The sequence below is a fragment of the Drosophila melanogaster genome, chromosome 3R, assembly GCF_000001215.4.
Source record: "Drosophila melanogaster chromosome 3R".
NCBI classification, from domain to species: Eukaryota; Metazoa; Arthropoda; class Insecta; order Diptera; family Drosophilidae; genus Drosophila; species Drosophila melanogaster.
In genome coordinates this window covers 10,755,855-10,778,135 of record NT_033777.3, presented here as the reverse complement: position 1 = coordinate 10,778,135, position 22,281 = coordinate 10,755,855, and the positions used below count along the sequence as shown (strand labels likewise).

At 42.1% G+C, this 22,281-nt stretch overlaps 7 protein-coding genes and 2 non-coding genes across 16 annotated transcripts; 7 read left to right on the top strand and 2 right to left on the bottom strand.

Moving 5' to 3' along the window:
* The first annotated feature begins 761 nt into the window (after positions 1-761).
* Positions 762-4,797, top strand: CG45078 (uncharacterized protein). Its single transcript, NM_169362.4, has 2 exons — positions 762-959; positions 3,071-4,797. Exons 1-2 carry the CDS (start codon positions 885-887, stop codon positions 3,485-3,487), a joined length of 492 nt encoding a protein of 163 aa, NP_731506.1. The 5' UTR covers positions 762-884; the 3' UTR covers positions 3,488-4,797.
* Positions 762-4,939, top strand: fau. The gene is made up of 2 exons (NM_169361.3): positions 762-959; positions 4,118-4,939. Exons 1-2 carry the CDS (start codon positions 885-887, stop codon positions 4,436-4,438), a joined length of 396 nt encoding a protein of 131 aa, NP_731505.1. The 5' UTR covers positions 762-884; the 3' UTR covers positions 4,439-4,939.
* CG45076 (uncharacterized protein) lies at positions 762-10,135 on the top strand. 4 transcript variants are annotated; one of them, NM_001300346.1, is made up of 7 exons: positions 762-959; positions 4,975-5,001; positions 5,532-6,023; positions 6,164-6,276; positions 6,669-6,799; positions 8,833-9,034; positions 9,100-10,135. In NM_001300346.1, exons 1-7 carry the CDS (start codon positions 885-887, stop codon positions 9,917-9,919), a joined length of 1,860 nt encoding a protein of 619 aa, NP_001287275.1. In that variant the 5' UTR covers positions 762-884; the 3' UTR covers positions 9,920-10,135. The 4 variants fall into 4 exon arrangements, with proteins under 4 accessions (NP_001287275.1, NP_650015.3, NP_001287276.1 ...); NM_141758.5 differs by having other exon boundaries at positions 9,100-9,970; NM_001300347.1 differs by lacking the exons at positions 8,833-9,034; positions 9,100-10,135 and adding exons at positions 6,931-7,098; positions 7,704-8,683.
* A 196-nt stretch (positions 10,136-10,331) lies between these two features.
* On the top strand, positions 10,332-11,514 carry TfIIFbeta (Transcription factor TFIIFbeta). The gene is made up of 2 exons (NM_079581.4): positions 10,332-10,973; positions 11,039-11,514. The coding sequence occupies exons 1-2, from the start codon at positions 10,437-10,439 to the stop codon at positions 11,333-11,335; spliced, it is 834 nt and encodes a 277-aa protein (NP_524305.2). The 5' UTR covers positions 10,332-10,436; the 3' UTR covers positions 11,336-11,514.
* Positions 11,380-16,826, bottom strand: Cap-H2 (Chromosome associated protein H2). 4 transcript variants are annotated; one of them, NM_206471.2, is made up of 10 exons: positions 16,111-16,364; positions 15,687-15,889; positions 14,185-15,107; positions 13,763-13,986; positions 13,558-13,693; positions 12,938-13,500; positions 12,692-12,886; positions 12,577-12,622; positions 12,008-12,108; positions 11,380-11,667 (listed from the first exon to the last, which is right to left on the bottom strand). In NM_206471.2, exons 3-10 carry the CDS (start codon positions 14,990-14,992, stop codon positions 11,641-11,643), a joined length of 2,100 nt encoding a protein of 699 aa, NP_996193.1. In that variant the 5' UTR covers positions 14,993-15,107; positions 15,687-15,889; positions 16,111-16,364; the 3' UTR covers positions 11,380-11,640. The 4 variants fall into 4 exon arrangements, with proteins under 4 accessions (NP_996193.1, NP_650014.2, NP_731503.2 ...); NM_141757.2 differs by adding an exon at positions 16,520-16,826 and having other exon boundaries at positions 11,380-12,622; positions 13,763-14,025; positions 16,111-16,292; NM_169359.2 differs by adding an exon at positions 16,520-16,826 and having other exon boundaries at positions 11,380-12,622; positions 13,763-14,022; positions 16,111-16,292.
* Positions 16,339-16,988, top strand: asRNA:CR45016 (antisense RNA:CR45016). 2 transcript variants are annotated; one of them, NR_125133.1, is made up of 2 exons: positions 16,339-16,686; positions 16,747-16,988. The 2 variants fall into 2 exon arrangements; NR_125134.1 differs by having other exon boundaries at positions 16,339-16,988.
* Positions 16,989-17,103: 115 nt separating this feature from the next.
* Positions 17,104-18,065, top strand: MED7 (Mediator complex subunit 7). Its single transcript, NM_169357.2, has 2 exons — positions 17,104-17,532; positions 17,594-18,065. Exons 1-2 carry the CDS (start codon positions 17,203-17,205, stop codon positions 17,924-17,926), a joined length of 663 nt encoding a protein of 220 aa, NP_731500.1. The 5' UTR covers positions 17,104-17,202; the 3' UTR covers positions 17,927-18,065.
* Positions 18,066-18,737: 672 nt separating this feature from the next.
* Positions 18,738-21,840, top strand: CG31272 (uncharacterized protein). The gene is made up of 9 exons (NM_141756.5): positions 18,738-18,992; positions 19,321-19,756; positions 19,813-19,991; positions 20,054-20,235; positions 20,300-20,686; positions 20,993-21,110; positions 21,174-21,333; positions 21,391-21,518; positions 21,584-21,840. The coding sequence occupies exons 1-9, from the start codon at positions 18,947-18,949 to the stop codon at positions 21,637-21,639; spliced, it is 1,692 nt and encodes a 563-aa protein (NP_650013.3). The 5' UTR covers positions 18,738-18,946; the 3' UTR covers positions 21,640-21,840.
* On the bottom strand, positions 19,856-21,463 carry asRNA:CR45015 (antisense RNA:CR45015). The gene is made up of 3 exons (NR_125132.1): positions 21,014-21,463; positions 20,298-20,676; positions 19,856-20,228 (listed from the first exon to the last, which is right to left on the bottom strand).
* Positions 21,841-22,281: the final 441 nt, after the last annotated feature.

Sequence of the window (22,281 nt, the reverse complement as noted above, 5' to 3'; positions counted from 1 at the left end):
CTGTGTCCGGTCCACAGGTGATACCCACTGACCATAAATTGCTCTCAGGATTTTAATTTCACGCCTTATTTGTTTCAAAAAATGCCAAGCTCATTCATATCAGTTTTGGCTAATCAATCTTTAAACAACGGTGATGCTTTGAATGCTGATATTTTGAATGATGGGAATACGAATTAAGCTATAAACATTATTAATGTCTACATGTAATCATACTGCTAAATGCCAATTAAATGTAAAAATATTGAAATTACCATAATCAATAATTGCTCATTATATTGAGAAATTCTTGTGGCAGATTTATAAATAAATAATCCGCCGAATGTTTTGATGTTTATCGACCCATATTTAGCCTATGCCAAATATTAGCCTTTCCTCCATCTTCAGATGCCATCATCATCAATTCGAGTCATATCCCATGCTAAATACAGATTCTAATCTTATCTATAAAGTTCTGGAAGAAATCCGTGACGTCTGTTTTCGCAGATAAGGGCTCTATATCCTGGGAGCACTAGACTCGGTACATTTCATGTGTATATAGGCTTTTCCGAACGCAACTGTATGAAAAGTGCTGGCTTTATGTAAACAGAATTCGCTCGCTCTTTTGCGAGGAGAGATGTCAATGTTTCTTAATTCCAAAAATAAGTTCATTTGGGAGATGGATAGAGAAAGAGGTATGGACCGAACGTGCGAGAGAGAGCGGGATCGAAGGCTGTGAAAATTTTGAAAATCAAAAAATTATAAGCAAGTGCTCCGTGCGATTCTCAGGCAGATCAACTCGAACGGGCGTCAAGTGAACAACACGCAACGACGATATATCCGAACCAAAATCCAACGAACAATTCTATTTGAAAACTCTCAAAGCATCCAAATCTAAAAATCTCAACATGGTTTACGAAAGTGGATTTACGACCCGCAGAACCTACTCCTCGAGGCCGGTGACAACTTCCTACGCAGTTACGGTAAGCCCTTCGAAATAGAATCTGAACTTTACTTGACATACGGTAGTGTGGTTTTCCTCGATTTAAATCTGTGAAATATATCTGTGCGTACAGTTGCCAAACTCGAAACTTAAGCAGTTCAAGAATAAACTAACCTGTGATTGCAAAAAACGCTGAGGATAAATTTGACAAATTTGAAAGCAGTTAACTATTTGCTGTTAGCACTTAGCTAATGGCTAATCGAATCTGTAGTCACAAGAATTCAGTTTTAAGCGCTTGTGTCCCACTTGCTGTACTCAATGGTATCATTCTGAGAAGCGAGCAGATTACTTGAGAAATTGAAACACGTTTGAATGTAAAGTGTCTACCAATTATGAATATCGTATCGAACTTACAGTACCTAACTAGCTGGTCTTTCGCAACGGAATGTCCTTGTGCTCAGAGATATTATATTTAATGATCACCTAGACGTTCTGCCCATGTTGTACATATATAGCATTTTCAGGTTCAGTGTAAACATTTGTGTAGTAATTCATACATAAGCCTATTTCTAACAATTTAATAACTCTCACACAATGGTTGTGGTGTACTCGTACTACACTGAATACTACATATGTATATCTGAGTTATGTGCCTGCACAGTCGTCTAACCATAATTAAACCAGACCGAAATAATAAATATGTGACAAAATATTCTGACAAAACGATGCGAGTGTGAAAAGATTGCAATTTTCGCGCGATCGTGGGAATTGAATCTTCAGCAAATTTATTGCTGTGCAATGATCTTCATATCTCTTTCGGATATACGTGTTTACTCACCTCCCAAATATAACACGCTAAATACATTTTGGGAACTAAGAATTTAGCGGAGGCCGAACATTTTCTTCTCTATCTCTATATTTTATTATTATTTACAAAATGCTGAGGTCCGTCTGGTCTGGTGGTCTAATGGTCTGGTGCCCAAAAATGTTTAGAATATATACATATGTATGGGCGAGTGGAATTCCAAACACATGCGAATTCGCGATGAAACTCATACGGAGCCACAGCTCTCTCGATAATTTGTTTTTGTACGGGCCGTGGATTTGCTTTTTGTATGTGTAATACTATATGCGCGCGCATTTCGCTCTTTGCTGGTCCTAAAAATATCTTTCCGATTTCCATAATATATTCAAATAAACCGATGCCATGGCAAGCAACTACAACAAAATAACGCAAAATATTCGAAAATTAGAGGGAACAACATAAGAAAATGCCCATTTTTTCGACTGTCCAATGTGATGATAATCCAAAGCAAGGATATATATGTAGGTACATCGAATCCCCAAGAGATCCATCTTGTCTGGACACTTTCTGTGTGCCATGCATATACATTTTGAAAAGCACTCGCTGTTTATAATTTATAGTGATAACTTGATGATTCGATGAATGAAAACGGCAATCTACTTTGATGTGTATCTATGAAATACGTTTTATTGAGATTTAATTTTTGGTATTTAGGGTTAGAATGTAGGGTAACTGGCTTAATTGATAAATAAACTTGGCTAAATTGCTGTAAATATATATACGTTTGCTGTTTGTGTTCCATCTTAATGCTCCCATTGCACATTACTCACAACCACACTACGTCGTATCAATATGCATATATACATATGTGTATTTAGACTAGGGTGGACCGTTTGGAAAAACAAAATCTAAATTTTCATTACTGCACTTCAATAGAAACCTGTTAAGTAGGCTAGCTTTCTGCAGCCCAACTGTGCAAGCAACGTTGCGTATACGTAATATCTGTTTAAGGCTTGTGCAAACCAAAAGAGATGCAGGTCCACCCTAGGGTTCAGACACATGTGTAGCTATGCATCTTGTGTCATAATGTAAGGATGTTCGATGTTATTGGATACAGCTTGACCCACCCAGCACTGCGATCTGATACCAAACTCAACTACTGCCCCAACGAAGCTGTATATAAATGCCCCGCCCGCGTACTGTATATACTCGTACATATGACTTTGACCCACCGCACCGCCCAGTTGAGATCCCCGTTCGCTGCACCACCTAACCACTGAGCCACAGCTTAATCCCCGGCTGACCCAGAAATTAAAAACAAAATTGTGGACTTTTGGGCATTACAGAGAACGAAGAGAACACCAATTGACTGGGAGAAAGTTCCGTTCGTGCCGCGGCCGTCGCTCATCTCGGATCCGGTGACCGCCTTCGGAGTGCGGCGTCCCGATCTCGAGCGGCGCCAGCGGTCGATCCTCGATCCGATCAATCGGGCCTCCATCAAGCCCGACTACAAGCTGGCCTACGAGCCCATTGAGCCGTATGTCTCCACCCGGGACAAGAACCGGACGCGGATCCTGGGCATGGTGCGCCAGCACATCGACACCGTGGAGGCGGGTGGCAATACCGCCGGCCGCACCTTCCGCGACAGTCTGGACGCCCAGCTGCCGCGACTCCATCGCGCCGTCTCCGAGTCCTTGCCAGTTCGCCGGGAGACCTACCGCAACGAGAGGTCGGGCGCGATGGTCACCAAGTACTCCTACTAGGGGAGCATCATCCTATTCACCCAACCGATAACCCGAACCCAATCGAAGCCTAGTCGAACGAACCTAGTCGTATCTAAGGACACATAACCAACTAAAACAGACAAAAAAAAAACTGAAAATGCATTCAAAATAATGATAGGCCTACATATAGTCTAGCCATAGTCCATATAATCTTGTGTTAACCCACTAAACACTGAACAAGTTTTTACTCTACACAGAGAAAAAGTAGAACTTTTAGACATTCTATCCAGAATACGTTGTAATCGAAATATTTCCATTTTAGCAGTACGCTCTATAGAAATTGTTCAATGAGATTCCAACTACAAACGGTCAGTGCTTTTTTCTCTGTGTACCCATGTATCTAACGTTTCATTCATAGACTCATAGCATTTGTGTGCATAGATGGTTGCATTAAGCTCTTAACTCTAAAGTAAAACAGTTCGAACATGTTTCAATTTCCCCAATTGAGTCGCCTTGCGTTCTTTGGCCATTTGCATACAGCAGTTCGTGGAGCAGCAGGAGCAAGTTTAATCCTTTTATGATGCTTGTGCTGCCAATGCCGAAATAGAAACCAAAACCAAAACCAAACCAAACCTTATCTCTATATCACTATCAAATCGGAATTTATAGACTCCACGCTTAGACCTGTGCACGGACAGACCGGGCTCGCACCGCAGCCGGGCCTCCTCGGACTACTCGTACACCTCGAAGTCGTCCGTGGAGAAGAGCAGCTACGACTCGAGCAACCCGCACTCGTACCGCCCGGAGCGCTCCACGTACACGTCGACTGTGGAGAAGACGTCGCGCAGCGGTCCCGGCGGCTCGTACAACTACAGCACAGAGCGGACCAGCACCACTGGCGCCGGACCCGGTGGCTACAGCTATTCTTCGACCACCAGCGGCAACCTGCCCGGCGGCACCAAGTACCGCCACTTCTCCTACCACGTGTAGGAGACGCACAGCGTCAAAGGATCGGCGTTGGCTGTCCACGGCTTTGAATGTTATGGTGCCCACTAATACGTCATTGTTCTGAATTTATATATATATATAAATATATACATTTTGCAAATAATCCACTTAACCCGCTAACCTTGAGTGCCCATATATATATATATATATTTGTATACGAAGTTTTCAATGATGATGTATTTTCGTTTTGACTTGGACTAATCACCACTAATGCCCAAATAGTTTCGCATATAGACTAGATTAACCGAACAAGATCAACAATTTCTGTGTGTATTTGCAACCTTCAAGAAGTCATGTTAAAACATATTTGTGATACAATAAAATAAACACGGTCTTATCTCAAATGAACGTAGCATTATATTTTCTTGAAATGAACATATATAGAGGTCGATACGATATTCATACTGAAGACACAAATTAGGATAAGGAAATCTAAACCGTTTCTGTCAAGAAATATATGAGAGTTGTCAACTCTTTTGAACCAAAACATGACTTGCTCTATTTTGTATTACTTTCAGTACCCCTCGGTCGAGAAAGTAACTCGTGTAAGTATTTGGTTTTCATCCTTATCGCCTACATCGCTTGTCATCATCCATCTTTCTATGGATTATTACTATTCTTTTCTATTGACTTATATCACACACTGTTCAATCACATCCATCACATCATCGTCACTGGAAAAACAGATTCGGTTAGTAATAAGCCCTCACATCATAGTCTTATTTAGATTAAAGCACTAGAGAATCCATTTAATCAAAATAGAAATTATTCTGGGTAAATCCCACGATCCCACGTTAAATAATCTGAAAGTAGTAAGCATTTTCAAGATGCATTCTTTACTTATTATCATTTCATATATCATCATTTTTGTGATGTAAAATCGACTACTTCCATAATCATAAGGCAGACAAAACTGCCTAAATGGAGAGATCACGAACATATGGTTTACGTTTCTGTTTCTAGTTCTTATATGTTCTTTTTTATTTTCTCTGCTTTCTCATTCCGCTAATCAAATCATAATCACCGAACCTTGCATATTCGATGTTGTCTTAATGTTGAAACCATTGCCATATAGGTGTACAAGTCGAGTTACCCCATCTACTCGAGCTACTCGGTGCCACGCCGCGTCTACGGCGCAACCCGGGTGGTGACCTCGCCCATCCGCGTGGTAACCTCGCCTGCCCGCGTGGTGTCCCGCGTCATACACTCACCATCGCCTGTTCGCGTTGTCCGCACGACGACCCGAGTGATTTCATCGCCGGAGCGCACCACCTACTCCTACACCACGCCATCGACCTACTACAGCCCCTCCTACTTGCCATCGACCTACACTTCGACCTACATCCCGACATCGTACACCACGTACACGCCGTCCTACGCCTACAGCCCGACCACGGTCACCCGGGTGTATGCCCCACGCAGTTCGCTGTCGCCGCTGAGGATCACCCCCTCGCCGGTGAGGGTCATCACCAGCCCGGTTCGCTCTGTGCCCTCCTATCTGAAGAGGCTGCCGCCTGGTTACGGTGCCCGCGCCCTGACCAATTACCTCAATACCGAACCCTTTACCGTAAGTTGGTCCAGCGTACTTAGCACGTTGCTTTCGTAGACACACAGAACCAGGAGTAGTGTTGTTCTGGGCCCTCGCTTCTAGACTTCTTTTCCTTCGATTTGGCCCCCACCCCCTTTAACATTGAATTGATATTACAGACCTTCTCCGAGGAAACAAGCCGGATTCGCAACCGCGCGCAATCTCTGATTCGTGACTTGCACACTCCCGTGGTGCGCCGTGCACGTAGCTGCACTCCCTTTCCCGTCACTGGGTAAGTAGGGGTAATTACCACCTAATGGGCATCTGAGCACATTCCATTCCAATGAGGACACTTTCGAAGCCAAAAATAGATACAATAACACCTACATGGTACCAATTATTTATGTTTATATATGTACATTGCAACAATTTGGCGCACATTCTTGAAACTAGAAGGCCCTTGGCATAGAAAATAATCGCATTCGTTTCACTCTTCATTTTTGTGCCGAGATTGTGCATACGACATGTGGGCCTGCATAATTTCGGTGCAATGATATGACGGATAAATATGATTTGCTAAAAATAAAAATTATGTTCCCTTAATTATGTTCTGTAGATATTGTTAGATAAAGCATATTTCTGCTATATATAATATATGCATATATATGTATATATGTTTTTTAGTTACACCTATGAGCCGGCCTCGCAACTGGCCCTAGATGCCTATGTGGCCCGTGTCACAAATCCTGTCCGTCATATTGCCAAGGAAGTTCACAATATTTCGCACTACCCCAGGCCAGCAGTGAAATATGTTGGTAAGTTTTGTTTCGAAACGTAAATGTTAGACTACTGCACTATGTATTCTGTTCACAAATGTGGTTAGATATCTTAAATGTATAGCAAATGGTTATTAAATTGCATTCTTTAAACAATTAAATAACAAAAGGTAAAAGTCATCTTGCATCAGTAAGGATTTGCGGTGACAAGGCCTATAATGTTAGAAGTCCGTTGTACGATACGGACAAAGTTCGAACTGATATTAACCTCTTGTCCTGGTACCTTAGACACCCGACTTGGAAGAATGATAAGAAATCCCAAGATCCTGTGAAGGAAGGTAAGTACTGTTTGTGTTCTTATATTGCGCTTGAATATGACACCTGTATATATGTATCACTCAAGCATAAATGTAATAGATGTTGGCGCCAAAAGATTACCATTCATTACGAGATGAATTTGTAAGGACAAGGATATGCACTACATTTTTTCCTTTACAAAATTTAAATTGCTCAATTTTTGTTAGTATCCCAATTCAAATAGAATAAATCTGCGAATCCCTCTTCACAATCAAAAATCAATCAAAATATAAAATAATTAATCAGCATTGCCTAAAAAAAAACAATTGAAAAAAAAAACATGTTTACGAGCACCAGGAGCTTCAAATTAAATTTATAGATTGGCTTGGACCAATATCAATTCATACAATTCTTCGTAATCCCCTTGTCCAATAATTTTCTTTCAGTGTATTCTCCAATTAAATTTATTGTTAACGTACAACGTTTGTTAGTTCAAGATAAGATGTTTTTTAATACGGTGCTTTAGAATATAAATTAAATAATTCATTTGTAACTAACTTACATATTTGGTTGCTGCATCCTGAATTGTTCAGTTCATTGTATTTCACTAACGTTATACGTTTTATGATTGATTGATTCTTTCCAGTTGAAGCTGTTGAAGTTGAGGCCTAAATGATAACATGCCTGATTTTTGTATGGACATACACTTCTCTTTCTTAAATAAACCAATCTAAAAGACTTTCTTTTGCGTGGTAGACAATTAGCCGATATCTACAAGATGAACACTTGATATCGACACAATATGGCGCTTTCACTACTCAGACTAATACTTACACACAAATCAGATCAGAACAGCTTTGAAGATCGAAATAATAAAAATATTAAACAAATTCAACGCATCACTTGTGATACTAACATTTTTCATGTGACTCACCAAAATGTAGATACTTATTCATTCTCTTTCAATTTGTTGTAACTTAAGTAAGAAGCTGACTATTAAATTATATATTTTCATGATCACTGATTACGAACTATTAAATACTTCATGTGCATACTTTTTGGCATTTGTAAGATATGGACTTCATCGCGAATTTTGTTAACCAATGTTTTGTTCATGCATATGTAAACACATTTTAGGGATAGTTACTTACAAATATGTATCAATATATTAATTTGTAAATACTGATCTAAACGCAATTCTTTCCTTGTGGGGTCGTATTTTGTAAAAGGTCTGCATATCGGGTCTATTTCAGATGGGATTTCAAAGGATTAGAAAGTGGCGATTTTGCTATTTTGATAGGTGATATTACATCGGCCCACATTTTTGCACATAAAGATGACTAATGGATTGATGCAGAATTATAATAAAATACATCGAAATTGACGCAAATTTACACAGTACAACACTTCAAGATTGTAGCTTACTTCATATACTATTTTTTTGCATTTTGAGATGTATATATGTATGTATGCTTAACCCATTAACCACATTTTGGTTCAATTCTTCATACCCAGAACTTTTTAAAAACTCCCATTAATGCCACACAATACTCTAAAACATTGGCGTCTACTGTATCTGCAATTTTCCTTGCCTCGTCTATAAGAAAACCAACAATCGCCGATCCTAAGAGTAAGTATTGTAAGTATAAGTATAATGTATAATGACATTAGCCGAGTGAACAACAAAGTGAAGGATATTTAATGTAAAATGAAAAATAAGATACAAATGCATAGGCACTGTGGTGAAGGCTCTTCTGACAAGCATTACATTTCAGATGCCGAGTTGGATCCTAACCGTCCATCTAGAAAATTTTCTGCCCCTAGGCCCCTGGAGGATCCCCTCGATGTGGAGGCCAAGGAGAAACAGCGTCTGCGCCAGGAGCGTCTTCTAACCGTTAACGAAGAGGCTCTCGACGAGGTGGACTTGGAAAAGAAGCGTGCCCAGAAAGCCGATGAAGCCAAGCGTAGGGAAGAGAGGTGGGTGCTCACTACCTACACCAGCTCATAGCTCATTTCCTATTAAATTTTTGATGTTTCCGAAGGGCTCTCAAGGAGGAGAGGGATCGCCTGACGGCTGAGGCCGAAAAGCAGGCTGCTGCTAAGGCCAAAAAGGCTGCCGAGGAGGCCGCCAAAATCGCTGCCGAAGAGGCTCTCCTGGCTGAAGCTGCCGCCCAAAAAGCAGCCGAAGAAGCTAAAGCCCTAAAAGCCGCTGAAGATGCTGCCCAGAAAGCTGCCGAAGAAGCGCGTCTAGCGGAGGAGGCTGCCGCCCAAAAGGTCGCCGAGGAAGCTGCCCAAAAAGCTGCTGAGGAAGCTCGCCTAGCAGAGGAGGCAGCCGCCCAAAAGGCCGCCGAGGAAGCTGCCCAAAAGGCTGCCGAAGAAGCCGCTTTAAAGGCAGCCGAAGAGGCTCGTCTGGCTGAAGAAGCTGCCCAAAAGGCCGCCGAAGAAGCCGCACTGAAGGCTGTAGAGGAGGCTCGTGCCGCCGAAGAAGCTGCCCAAAAGGCCGCCGAAGAGGCTCGTGTCGCTGAAGAGGCTCGCCTGGAGGAGGAGCAGCGTGTCCGTGAGCAGGAGCTGGAGCGCCTGGCGGAGATCGAGAAGGAGAGTGAGGGAGAACTTGCTCGCCAGGCCGCCGAGCTGGCCGAGATCGCCCGCCAGGAATCCGAGCTTGCCGCCCAGGAACTGCAGGCCATCCAGAAGAACGAGAACGAGACCAGCGAGCCTGTGGTCGAAGAGCCCGTCACGCCCGTTGAGGAACAGGAACCGATCATCGAGCTCGGCTCTAATGTTACCCCCACTGGTGGTAATAGCTACGAGGAGGATCTCGATGCGGAGGAGGAGGAGGACGAGGAAGAGGAGGAGGAATAGATTCTACACAATCACCATGCTGTCAACCTAATTTAAAAAGAATGAAAAAACAATAAAAATATTAGAAAAACAATTTAATAGGGCAATGGGGTGGATAATGCTGGATAAGGTGTCACATCAATTCATAAATTCATCTTAAATCAATACAATGTTGTGTTCTAAATTTAGTCATAAAATTTGCTGAATAAATCAAAATTAAGATATCATATTCTTTCTAAGACATTTCATTATAAAAGTTATTTCTTATGTTCTAAAGTTCTTGCTAACTATATAAAATTCAGATATGTAAATAGTTCTATTTCGTTATCTGCACTTCGGACTTTTTCAAACTTGGCGCCTAATAATAACATAACGAATAAATACCGAAAGAAAAATACCGTGATATACTAAACTAGCATTTTTTCGAAACTGTTTATTCGACCGCACTAAATTTACGGCAAAACAACAACAACAAGCAAAGCCGAAAACGGTACAAGTGGCTTTGCAAATTCGTTTTTAATAATTTAAAGCAAACAGAATGTCGAAGGAGGATAAGGAAAAGACACAGATCATCGACAAGGACCTGGACCTGTCCAATGCTGGGCGAGGCGTATGGCTGGTGAAGGTGCCCAAGTACATTGCCCAGAAATGGGAGAAGGCGCCGACGAACATGGACGTGGGCAAGCTCCGGATAAACAAGACACCTGGCCAAAAGGCCCAGGTCTCGCTTTCCCTCACGCCCGCCGTTTTGGCTCTAGATCCCGAGGAGAAAATACCCACCGAGCACATCCTGGACGTGTCGCAGGTCACCAAGCAGACGCTCGGCGTATTCTCGCACATGGCACCGTCCGATGGCAAGGAGAACTCGACTACCTCGGCGGCACAGCCGGATAACGAAAAGTTGTATATGGAGGGCAGGATTGTGCAAAAGCTAGAGTGCCGACCCATCGCCGACAACTGCTACATGAAACTAAAGCTGGAGTCCATACGCAAGGCATCGGAACCACAGCGACGTGTGCAGCCTATCGACAAAATCGTGCAGAACTTTAAGCCTGTAAAAGACCACGCACACAACGTGAGAACAATAATACACTCTGTTTTGGTAATATATATGTATATATAACTCCTCCATTCCTGCAGATTGAATATCGGGAGCGAAAGAAGGCCGAGGGCAAGAAGGCGCGCGACGACAAGAATGCCGTGATGGATATGCTCTTCCACGCATTCGAGAAGCATCAATACTATAACATCAAGGATCTGGTCAAGATCACCAACCAGCCGATTAGCTACCTGAAGGAGATTCTCAAGGATGTCTGCGATTACAATATGAAGAACCCGCACAAGAACATGTGGGAGCTCAAGAAAGAATATCGCCACTACAAGACTGAAGAGAAGAAAGAGGAGGAGCACAAGTCAGGCAGCAGCGACTCGGAGTAGCATTGGGAGAATCGCCGACTTACTTTCATTAAAACACATTAAGTAATTGCATGGTTCCGTTTTATTCCTTAAGAACTACACGTTATACTTACGAAAAAAACATTATATCTTAAAATGATTGTAAATAGACACTAGCTTGCACTCTGGTAAATACATACGTATATATACACTTTATCCTTAATTTATCTTGAACTTTGTCTTATGTCCGAAGAGTTCTTATGTTTATACTTTTGTACAGACGAGATCAGGTACTTGAATTTAGTACTATCAGCTCATGAGGATTTCCAAAACACGCGCTTCGTCAATCAAAAAGTCATTTGTCTATTTTTGTTCTAAATCAAAGGAGGTATAGTGTTAAATTTTTAGGAAATCATAGAAATAATAAGAATACGAAATAAATCTATTCGTAGGTAAAGTAAAATAAATCAAAAATGTTCAAAAGAAATAGAAATTAATAAAAATGTGAAAATTTCATAAGCAACTAAAAGCGTCGTAAAAAGTTAAAAAAGTGAAGTGAAAGAAAAACTAAAAAACGGCTTCATGCTTAGGAAAATCGAGCTTAGATAATACTGGTTTACTACTCTAAAGAAATATTGATTCATACATCGATAAGCTTAAGCTAAAGCATTCTTTCTATTGCAAGCTTCCTAATAATACGTAACTAAAACTTACATTTGTACACGATTGCGGGTAAATAATCTGGCAAGAACATATATCTAATGCAGCCTCTTGATCTTGTTGTACCGCATGGGAAAGCGCATTGATCTCTCGGCCTGAAAATAATATACATAAAAATTGAATTCGAATAAGGGGGCACACAAACTAGACTCTACTACTGGGTCAGGACGCAAGGAATCTTATCTACAAAGAACTACTAAGCACATTTAAGACGAAACACGGCTACTACTTCAGGCGGGCTGTCGATGCCAATGATGAGCCCATCGAAGATATCCCCGAGTCGGCATCAGAAGGAGTAGGCCACATCTTTGGGATGGGCTGTATCAATCGCACAGTTTTAGCAAACACCTCGGATAAAGAATTTTCCGCAGACTTTCGTTTTGTTGGTGCAGATGCCGTCGTGCTTGTTCGTGGCTTGTGAGCTGAATCATTTAGCTGTTTACTTCTCGGCGTCGATTTGCTCTGGGCAGCATTTATGTTGCCCACGTCGTCCTCGGGATTAATTTCCATTCGCTTCATACTCTTTAAATGCATTCGAAACTGAGACATGTCGATGGGCTTACTTTTATCGCGATTTTCAAAATCCAGAGACACGTTTCCGTGGTTCGTCTGCAAATGAGGAGTGTAAAAATGATTGCTTATCGAAGGACAGCATTTTGATTGAACGCATTAACTTACCAGTACCAGGGAAGCCAGCATGTAGCGACACATGATACTAGGATCCTTGTCAGCCATGACGTCGGCTAACGTGGCTGTTCTGTTGCCCGCCTTGCAAATGTCCAGGATCTCGGTGCCCAAGTCCTTAATATTGAAATTCTGCCGTTCATGGGCTGCTTCCAAAGCAGGAGCCAATCGTCTATGCCAGTCCCGGATCTAAATGGACAACGTTAGTATTTTTTTTATAATTTTATATCCAATATTTACCAATGAGCAGTCGTCGACTGCTGAGTCGGCAATTGGATTGGGTGTTTCAGCAGACAAATCATTTGCATCTGCTTCGTCATGTAAGGTATCTTGGTCCTGCACGGTTGAAATCTCTAGGTCTGAATTGTCAGGTTGGGTGACATTTATAATGTTACTATCCATTGCACTCGGTTCGGTACTTAAATCCAATACAGAACTAACTAACGCGCTCTCCATTCCTAAATCCACTGTGGTTTCCAGTCCGCTTAGCGTTCCGGAGGATTCTGTAGCAGTCACTTCAAGTTGCGATGAATTTGCGGTATTGTTTTCCGCATTGGGTTCGGTGGAAGCGTTTAATTCCTGCGCTAGTGAATCTCCCAGCCCACTTTCCTTTGTATCGTTCACATTCTCATTCAAGGCGTCGCTGGCGCTCGCGTCAGTTAAATTATTGGTGTTGGCTTCAATCTCATCTTCAAGCTCAGTTTTAACTTCTCCGATAGTGGAGACACAACTTGATACACGCGGCTCTTCGATATCGAAGCCCGAGTCAAATGTGGGTCGACGTTGGCGGAAACCCAGAAAATCTGGTAAGATATGTAAGATAGTTTCGCGACGTGACATAGTGTGGCAAAGTAACTTACTCAAGTCCTCATCAAATTCTAAACTACAGGGGGAGCCGGGTTCTCTTTCATTTTGGGGAGCCTCTCTTCCAATTTGCAGTACAGTTCTGGGAGTGGTTGGGGATTTTTGTTGTCCCTCTCGCTTAATAGGAAGGCGCTAAAAATAAAACACATATGCAGTTCAAGATTTTTTTCCAACAGTGATGTAACTACTGAAAACACTTACTGCTTGCCTGAATAAGTCGAACTCAGGTGGAAGTTTAAAGATGCATTTCCGACGCAGGCGTTTTATGGGGAGACCCATAACATTCAGCAGAATAGGATAGCTCACCTCCCTTGGAACATTCATGATAAGATCAGCATCCATCTCAATGATATTGAGCGTTTTTGCCTCCATCGATGGGCTAACCATCTGCAACATGGGCGACAACTGGCGTTGATCTTCTAAATCTGAAAGAACAACACCCTCATCATCAAAAGACTGGCCTGCTGTGACAAATGCAATGCAGGGATGCAAGTGTTTGACAAGTGCCAAAATAAAAGAGTAAAGAAAAACAAATATGTAAGTATTTGAAATCAAAAAATAAAGGATTAAAAAAACCCTTATCCTTAGTACGCTTGGCGAGCGTTGGATTGCCATTGCTTTACCTGTATGCATTTGAATATCGGAAAGCTCTTCCATACTGATCCCTGAATCGATTAGCAACAGTTCATCTAGAGTGAGATCTTTTATGGGATCCACTCTCGTGCTGTCGAGAACACTAGACTCGTTAATGGCTAATGTGCTGCTCAGCGGAGGATTCTCTTCTTGGCTATCGCTTAAGGAGTTTTCTATATGGCTGACGCTTAAAGTCGCCTCGACTTCGCTACTCTTTAAAGTAGAGTTCTCCGCCTGACTGATGCCCATCGTAGACTCGGCTGTGGTTAACGACCTGCTGTTTTCATCCACCAAAGATTGGTCAATAAGAACAGTTTCGTTCGTGTCCATTGGCAGATTCTTGTCCATGCACATTTTTTTCGCCAGTCCCTCATCCAAATTGTCCTCCATAAATCTCGCGGAATCAACCAATCTTCTTCTCCTTGTGACAATGGCTCCATAGCGGGCTGCTAGCATTTGATTCTCCAGCGCAATATACTCGTCCAGATATTCCTTTGTGGTCATGTGCTCATTAAGAATCTCAGTGGTGTTCACCTGATTTGTGTGAACATATTCTTTAATGAGATTCAGCCTTTCGAAGGGAATATCTGGCAGAAGCGTATTGTATCTATGCTCTACGTGATACGTAAACATTTTGTATTGCTTTTTCTCATCCTGGTCGTAGGGATTGTGAGGATCCACAATTGGCGCGTGTTTCCACAGGTTGGGCGGCGTGTGATCCTGATAAAGGTATTCTATCGTCCGATTTCTCGTGCACTTTACAAAGCCCGCCGCGTTGAAGCGCTTGTCGTCCGACATGGTTTTAAACCTTTTCGGTTCCAACGTGAGCAAATAGGGATCAACTTCCTTGTTAGTTAGCTTTTTAGGGTGACGTTTGCGCGTTTCCTCAGGCCTGCGCTCGTTTTTCTCCGGTCTGTAAATATGAAAGGAAAACAATTATTATATCGCTAAATGCAGATTAAAAGAGGATAAGATTTCTTTTTTTTAAAGGACTGATTATTATGTAACTTAAATATTATAATGAAATCATCTTATGTTTAATCAAAATACTGGTGCTATCTTTAAAATTAATTAGACTTTCAACATTTAGGTCAAATAATCTCCCCAAATTCTTTAATGCCGGCTGATAAGAAAGAATTTAAGTGAATTATAATGTAAAAATATTTATTTAGGATGTGATCTATCTCTGAATAACTTGTTATTTTTATGAATGAACTGTCTACGTTTTTAGCTTCACTTGTCTGGTTAATTTCTCATTTCTTTATATACTCTGTTTGTTATTTGTTTTTGGAAGCACGAGAACGTGCCCTATCGTCCATTAACGGCAAGCCGGCTTCTGTGATATTAATGCAAACAAAGCCGAAGGGGGCGTAAAGTGAAGCTCGATAAGCGGAATTCTGGACCGAAAAGAGCCAGCAATGGCGACAAGTGGGGAGCACGTGGCCTTGTCTTTCTCCATCTTCTTAACTCTTCAGTTCTGAGTTAAACTTACGCAGCACTTCCGCTAGGGGTCTCCTTCTGCAACTCCGATGTGAGCAGGGCTTCGATCTGGTGCTCCACCACCTGGCACAGGTACTCCACTCGGTCTCCATAGATCTTGCCGCAGTACTGGAGGGCACTTCCTGCGGCCACGATGGCCGATCTTCGAGAGACATCATTTCGTCCTAAGCAGTGGCGCAGTAGCTCTTCAATATACTGAAAATATAAGCAATGTATTTGAGGATCTGCAGGCTTTTGTGTTCACTGTAAATAAAATAATAGATTTTCTTGAAAACCCATTTATATAATTTTAGTTAAAATACCAGTTATCGAGGCATGACTGTAAAACCCACGCACGTTGCGTCACACTTTTATTTTGATCTTTCTGCTCTTCGGCGGTTTTGCTTATCTTGATAATAGTGGTCTTCAACACTCACATATCCCAGTGATATCCGTAGGTCCGTGGAGTAGTCCGTGTTTTTGGAGAGCTCTTCGAGGAGGACGACTAGCGAGGCCAGGTCCTGTTGCTCATCGTAGGCGCGGATGCACTTGGCCACTTGGGTTCCCGGCCGATTCTTGGCTATTTCCAATATCTGCTCCCGCGCTTCGCTCAAGTAGGCTGTGAATTAAATAGAAACCGATTGGATTTACTTAAGCAAAAACCACACACCCAATCGCAGATCCGCTTTATTGTTTATTTCGGCCCTCCCCATACACACACACACACACTCGCATAGAAGCACCAACACACGCGGTATACTGGAAATAGCGCTGACTTAATCAATGGGAAACGAAGATCACGCCTGGGGCTGTCCTGCGTTGGTTACCTAAGTTCTGGATGCTTACCCGCTTCCGCTTCTTCAGGCAAAATCCGCTCCATGGCTCACTAGATGACACTAGGAAAAGTTTGTTTTATGTCCGGTTTTGCACATTTTACTGGCATCGTGCACAAGCACTGCAAGCACGCACACACGCTGAGTGGGGAAATCAAAATGGTGGAGGCAGCACGGCTTGTCTCTTAGTTGGGTCCAGTTATGTTATGGTTTTACGTTTTGTTTTCATTTCTTTGGCAGGAACAGGAATATTGGCGCGAATCGGTGCTGGAACAATTAGCTATTCACATCAAGATATATATGTGTTTCTTATTTTGTTGTGCTCTACCGACGAATGAGGGAAGAGACGGAGAAAAATTGCTATGGCAATGCTGTAGGGGGTGCATGCAAGCATGGTCACCTTTAAGTTATCGATAGCTAGGCACGGTGAATCATTTATTATTTCGAGCTCGATTAATATCTAATTTAATTTTTGTAATTGTAAATTATTTGTCAGTGTCTCAAAACATATTATAATAAATTCTGCTTATTATTGCATTGTCTAGCTTCAAACCTCTAGTGTGCTCATTTTTAAGAAAACAATTTGAGTGATAGTGTCATCACTATCGTGAGTGATTCGCCTGTCTCAGGTGCCATCACTTCTTCAAAACAAAAATCATTTATTATTTTTGTATTTCCGCACTTGTTAATCTCATAATGTCCAACCAGGAGACCCAGGTTTCCAGCCTGCCGATGCCGCCGGAGCGGTACATCGCCAATTACACGGACGAGAATATCCGCCGCAACCGAGCGCCACGCCCACCGCCGCCGCCGGCGCAGCACGAAGTCTATAGCATGTTTGGCATCCAGTACAACAACGACGAGATGATCCGCAGCTTGGAGTCCCAGAATATTAAGCGACTGATCCCCATCCATTTCGATCGGCGCAAGGAGCTCAAGAAGCTTAACCACTCCCTCTTGGTCAACTTCCTAGATCTCATTGACTTTCTTATCCTGAATCCTGACAGCCCGCGGCGCACGGAAAAGGTGAGTCAATTGACCCATTAAAATGTAGCATCTATTGTATTACACTCATTTGATATCTTAGATTGACGATATCAGTCTGCTGTTCGTCAACATGCATCACCTCCTCAATGAATTTCGCCCACATCAGGCGAGGGAAACGCTGCGCGTCATGATGGAAATGCAGAAGCGGCAGCGCGTTGAGACCGCCGCCCGTTTCCAAAAGCACTTGGAACGTGTGCGCGAGATCGTTAATACCGCCTTCTCAGCTCTGCCGGTTCTAGATGATGACGACGATAGCGGCGGAGCAAAGATTAAGACGGAGGTGGATCCGTTGGAGGCGAATGCGGCGGCCAAGAATGATCCCAGTTACCAGCACGATCGCATGTTGTGCAAGCTTGTGGACGCTATCGAGTAAGCTGAGTTGGCAAAAGACTGGACATCGACGCTGGAAATAGTGTCAATCATTGTGAATGGCTTGGAAAAAAGAGCTCCTCATATTTATAACTCCTTTTAGTATAAGAAATAAAACCCCAATTGTGGGATGAGAATCTTGCACGTCTAATGAGTAATTCATTCAATGGGAATTAATGTGTTAAGTCATCTTTGAGATAAGCTTTACACAGATAAGATCCGAGATAAAGGCTCATGATTAAGCATCCCACAAATTTCACCATTAAAATGACGTAGTCAGCGTGGAGTAATAATATAGTCAAATGTCATAAATTAATAATCTATCTAGAACAATTTATTCAGGATAGGAATAACAATATAAATGTATATATTTAATTGTAAAAATTGTAAAGACATGTGACATGACATGAGACATGAACACCTCACACGTTTTCCTACTTTTAATGGGTGCTACCGCATGGCATCATCGTGGCTAGCCGAAATATGCTCGTACAGTGCGTTTCATAATGTACATATACATATGTGGTTTTAATGAATTTGTATGGAGTTTCATCAAAATTACTAATTTTGTTTGATAAACATGATTAAAAAGTCAATAGAGATATTCATTCACAACTGGAGTATAATGTTTTCCCTAAAATTTTTTTAACTCACTGTGCCCTTTACAAAATCCAACGTGTTTTTCTAAATAAACATGGTTTAATACGTTTATTAGCTTTCTTAGATTGTAAAGCCCGCGATAAGAGAGATGTAGTTAAGTGAATCTTCACTTTTATTGAAGTAATCTCCGATAAAAGGAGGTGCCATGCGCTCTAGATGATCATTTCTCGTGCAGCATTGCAAGTGTGCAAGTCGGTTGAATAGGAATATTTTGAAAACCCTTAACTCATTGACTTTGAACTTAATTTTTTAAAGAACTTGTGGTTGCGCTTTTTAATTAAGAACTGCATCGTATTAATTGAACAATCAATTTCAAGAGCAAGCCGATTGTGAAAACCCATGGTGACAAACAGTAATAGCTAAGATGTCGGAAAAGAATATTAAAACAGCGATTCCAGAGAAAAGCAAAGGTAAAGGGTTAAAAAATAATTGGCAACTAACTACGATGGAGTAGAAAAAACCTTATAAACCCAATAAAACAGAGCTTCCTTAAAAAGTGCATTGTTTTTAAGAAGTATCATGTAATAACCAGTCGCAAATTAACTGAAATGTGTTTATTGTGACAAATTTAAGCGTAATCTTTTATGACACTGAAAAATAGACGTAAAATTATGTGATTAGTCGTAATCTGAGTTTCTAGAAATTTATCATAAGTGCCTTAAACAAGTGTGGAAAAGTTTAGTGTTAGTGGTATGAAATTATAGCCCCATGGAATAAGTAGCCCTCTTATCGATTTAGGACTAGAAAATGACAAGGATGCTGATGGTAATTCAGATAGTACCGCGGAGGCAGAAGCCACGCCCACGGAAGAAGGTTCTGCCACCTTCGACAAGGCGATCGAAGGAGCTGGCTTTGGAATTTTCAATCTGATGCTGCTGATCGTCTCCATTCCCGCCCAGAGTGCCGCAATATTCGAGTCCAGCTCAATGTCCTACATCCTGCCAATTGCCGAGTGCGATCTTCGTCTGACTCTGGAGGACAAAGGTGTGCTGAATGCGGTGGCCTACGCGGGCATGACCATCTCGGCCATTGCCTGGGGCTATCTGGCAGATACGAAGGGTCGCAAAAAGATCCTCTACTGGGGCTATCTGATCGATGCTGTGTGCGTTTTTGGCAGTGCCTTGAGTCAAAACTTCAGTATGCTGGTGATGTTCAAGTTTCTGGGGGGCTTGGTGTAAGTATTGAGTAATCAGTTTTATAATTTAATCGTTAATTTATATTTTATTAAAGGGTGAATGGTCCGGCTGCTGTGCTCTTCACCTATCTGACTGAAATGCACGGACCCAAGCACCGATCCTCTGTTCTGATGATCGTGGGCATGGTCACCTCTACGGCGACGGTTTCGCTACCTCTTTTGGCCTGGGGAATTTTTCCCAGAGATTGGGACTTTGAGTTCTGGGGCTTGCAAGGTACGTTGCCGTCATACTTATTGAAATGTTAGATTATTCTAATTTAATGTATTTTAACTCAGTCCACAGTTGGCAAATTTTCCTGTTCGTGCTGGGCATTCCAAGTTTGATCAGCGGTTTGATTTTCTGCAGCATGCCGGAAAGTCCGCGATTTTTAATGGCCCAAGGACGGAACGAGGAGGCGCTCCAAGCCTTTAAGCAGATCTACCATGTCAACACTCGCAAGCCCAAGGATAGCTATCCCGTATGAGAATATTCAAAACTATAGACAGTGTTTAAAAATTTAATACGAAATCAAATCCTTACAGATAAAAGCTCTCATTCAGGAAGTGCCCAATCGTAAGGCCGCCCAGAACGAGGTTATCTACACAATCGAGGAGAAATCCGGAGAGGTGCCAACCAAGCGACAGTCTCGTACCCTGGCTGAGAGCCTCCGAGCCGGGCTGCAGCAGATGAAGCCGCTGGTCAGGAAGCCCCTGCTGGGTTTGGCCATTTGCTGCTACGTGATGCAGTTCGGCATCTTCCTGGGCATGAACACCATCCGTCTGTGGCTGCCGCAGCTCTTCGCCTCCATGGCGGAGTACGAGGCCCTGCACGCCGGGGACGGATTGGATGTCAGCATGTGCACCATCCTCGAGTTCAGCGTCAATCAGACGGCTGAGACAGCTCTGAATTACGCCGACGCCTGTTCCGAGGTAGGTGACAGATAGTGCTTGGAGATAGCAGATCTAGATCTGGTTTTGATCTGCAGATAATGCTTGGAGATAGCAGATCTAGTTATGGTCTGGATCTGTAGATTGGGCTTATCTGCAATCTCACTTAACGCCTCGTCATCGTGATCGTGACGTGGCTATCTCTGAACACAAAACGAAAGATAACCATAATCGTTTATAAATGTGGAAGTTGTATACTACAATAGTTTATTTGATAGTTACATGCAAACTGGAAGTGATCTTTCTTGATAAAGCTTCTAAAATTAGCCCCTTAATTTATTTTTATAGCCCAAGGTAATTTCGATGGACATGTATCTGAATAACATTATTGTTTCGGCCACGGGCTTTGTGGGCTACTTCTTTGCCGGTGGAATCTTGCGGGCTCTGGGTCCAAAACGCATGATGAGTAAGTTGCTCCCGAAATTGTATATCTCTTTGGTGATATAACTTCATATAACGTACTTTCCAGCTTACGGATTGTTTCTGTCGGGAACCTTTGGCCTGATGCTCTACTTTTCCGTGAGCAGTCTAATGACACTCATTGTGTCTGCGACTTTTCTTACGATTACGGGAATTGCTGTCTCTTCACTTTTGGGTGCTGTGGTGGCCCTGTTTCCCACACAATTGAGGTAGGTTTTCCATTAATGACATCGAAATCGTATTAAATGAAAGGTTAACATTTGCAGAACCGTTGTTGTTGCCATTGCCATGATGTGTGGACGCTTTGGTGCTCTGTCCGGAAATTTACTCTTCCCCGTATTCGTTCAAACCGGATGTTTGCCACCATTTATAATGGTGTCCTCAGTGCTGATATGTAAGTTGAAGTTAGTTTACTCTCTAATCATTTTTTTACAACATTTTTATCTCATTTTATTGCAGTATCTGGCATCCTGTCAATATCTCTGCCTGATCCGGCAAAGGCAACGTTTTCTTAGAACAAAATAAGAAATACAAATAATAAGATAATAAAAACTAGACCTAGGAGTGCCCATTTAGAATCGGATCTTGCGACATTAGCTTTTGTTTAGTTTTACAAATTAGAGATAACGACTCAACTGGATAAGATAGGCGCTGAACAACTATTTATACATACCCTAAGTAATTAAACCAAATATATCTTTACTGTTGTACAAATTACGATGTTATGAGAGCTCCATTCAAGTTCCTACGTGCTTAAGCCAGATGGGGGCAAATACATATCTGCGGATCCCTCAAAGGACTCCACTGGTGGGCAAGGACAAAAGACGGCGGAAGTTGGAGACATGCAAATCTCATTAGCACTAATTAAGTGTATCAGGCGGTATTCAGTTGGTTTGGCGTTTTGGTGGGTGGCTGTGTTGGCAGGTAAATTGGCAGGTGAGTGATCAACTACAGATAACATTAAACAAAGTGGAAATTAGTGCTGCCTGAATTGACTTATCGTAGCATCCTTTAAGTGGATGCTATTTATCAGATTGAGTGCATTAGTGAAACCCAAACAACACGAACTTTCACCAAATGTGCACTCAATGTTAGCCTCTTAATCTTAAAATATTGAATAAAATTGCTAATTATGAGTGCTGGCATGCCTTTTATTT